At 65.4% G+C, this 1586-nt stretch overlaps 1 protein-coding gene across 1 annotated transcript in view; it reads right to left on the bottom strand.

The window, feature by feature from the left end:
• Positions 1-1467, bottom strand: part of BSCL2 (BSCL2, seipin lipid droplet biogenesis associated) — a gene marked incomplete in the record, with an annotated part of 20029 nt that extends 18562 nt beyond the window's left edge. Inside the window, 2 exon segments of the mRNA XM_021383689.1 lie at positions 325-580; positions 1217-1467. Coding sequence (XP_021239364.1) covers positions 325-521 — 197 coding nt within the window.
• Positions 1468-1586: the final 119 nt, after the last annotated feature.

Consider the following 1586-nt stretch of genomic DNA (forward strand, 5'->3'; position numbering starts at 1 on the left):
AAAAAAAAAACCCCAAAAATAACCCCAAAATCCCCCCAAGCCCGAATTTTTACCCCAAAACCCTCAAATCACAACCGGAAGTGCCCCCCATTCCCCCACAGGAAGTACCAAATTTGCCGCCACCGGAAGTCCCTATTCCTCCCACCAAAATTCTCCCAACCCCTCCACCGGAAGTCCCTAAGTAAACCGGAACTTCTCAAATCCCCCAACCGGAAGCCCGACAAAGCCCACACCGGAAGTACCCCACTCCAAAACCTCCATTAGCCCCACCCCGACCGGAAGCCCCTTAACCCCCCCCAAAACCGGAAGTGACCCCGCACCTACCGGAAACGGAAGTGAACGGGTGCCACCAACCCCGCCGCCGGGACGGTGAGGAAGTAGAATCCACCGTAGGCGAAGGCCGCGGCCCAGAGGAGCAGCGCCGCCCCCGCCCCACACAGCGCCGCCCGCACCGCGCAGCGCCGCGCCCCGAGCAGCAGTGCCCGCGGCCATTGCGGGGCGGCGCTGTGCGCGGGGACCATCGGCGGGCGGGGCCGGAAGGGGCGGGGCCGGGACCGGAAGTGGGGGCGGGGCTAGAAGGCTGGTAAAAAAAAACGGGCGGGGCTTTGTGGTCGTGCAGGGATGTGTGGGGCGCTGCGACCCACAAGTGCTGCCCCGTAGAGGCCCCCTGCTCCATCGATGTGTGGGGTGCCGTGACCCACAAGTGCTGCTCCACAGCTCCCTCAAGACCCGCCCCACCTCATAGATCTATGGGGTGCCGACACCCCCGCGTTCTGCCCCACACATCTATGGGGCGCTCACAGCCACAGACCCCACCCCACCCATTTCCATCCTGCCCCATAGAAGTGGGTGGAGCTCAGAGCCCCACAGCTGCCCCACAGATCTATGGGGCGCACCACATCCTACCCCATACCCCCACGTTCCGTCCCATACATCTATACGGCACTCAGACTCTCTGGACCCGCCCCACCCCACACATCTATGGGGCGCCCCCACCCCCACATTCTGCCCCACACATCGATGGGGCGCTCAGACCCACAGACCCCACCCCACACATTTCGATCCCGCCCCATAGAAACGGATGGAGCTCAGAGCCCCACAACCGCCTCACAGATCCGCGGGGCGCCCAATCCCTTCTTTTTCAGCCCCACACATCCATGGGGCCGCCCTCACCCCTCCGCCCCACACATGGGGGTCCCGAGGCCCCTCCCCTCACCGCGCACGGCTGGCTCCCTGCGCTCCGCTCCACGCTCCGCCTCTAGCCCCGCCTCTTCCGCTTTACCGCCCCGCTCCTTCCGCCCGAAAGCGCCGCCACTTCCGCCGTACGGCACAGCCACTTCCGTCCTTTGCACCCCGCGTTTTCCTCTCGACTTCCGCCGTTACATTTCGCCCTACAACACCACCACTTCCGCCGTACGGCACCGCCACTTCCGCCCTTTTAAACCCGCCCTTTCCGGCTCCACGCCCCGCCCACTTCCGCCTCCCAGTGCCGCATGACGCCCCGCCCCATTTGAGCCCCGCCCACTGCGGCGGAGACGGGCGTGTCCTTAAGCTCCGCCCCTTTTCTCCAGGCCACGCCCCCTCCC

This window comes from Numida meleagris, unplaced genomic scaffold (genome assembly GCF_002078875.1).
Source record: "Numida meleagris isolate 19003 breed g44 Domestic line unplaced genomic scaffold, NumMel1.0 unplaced_Scaffold480, whole genome shotgun sequence".
Taxonomy (NCBI): Eukaryota; Metazoa; Chordata; class Aves; order Galliformes; family Numididae; genus Numida; species Numida meleagris.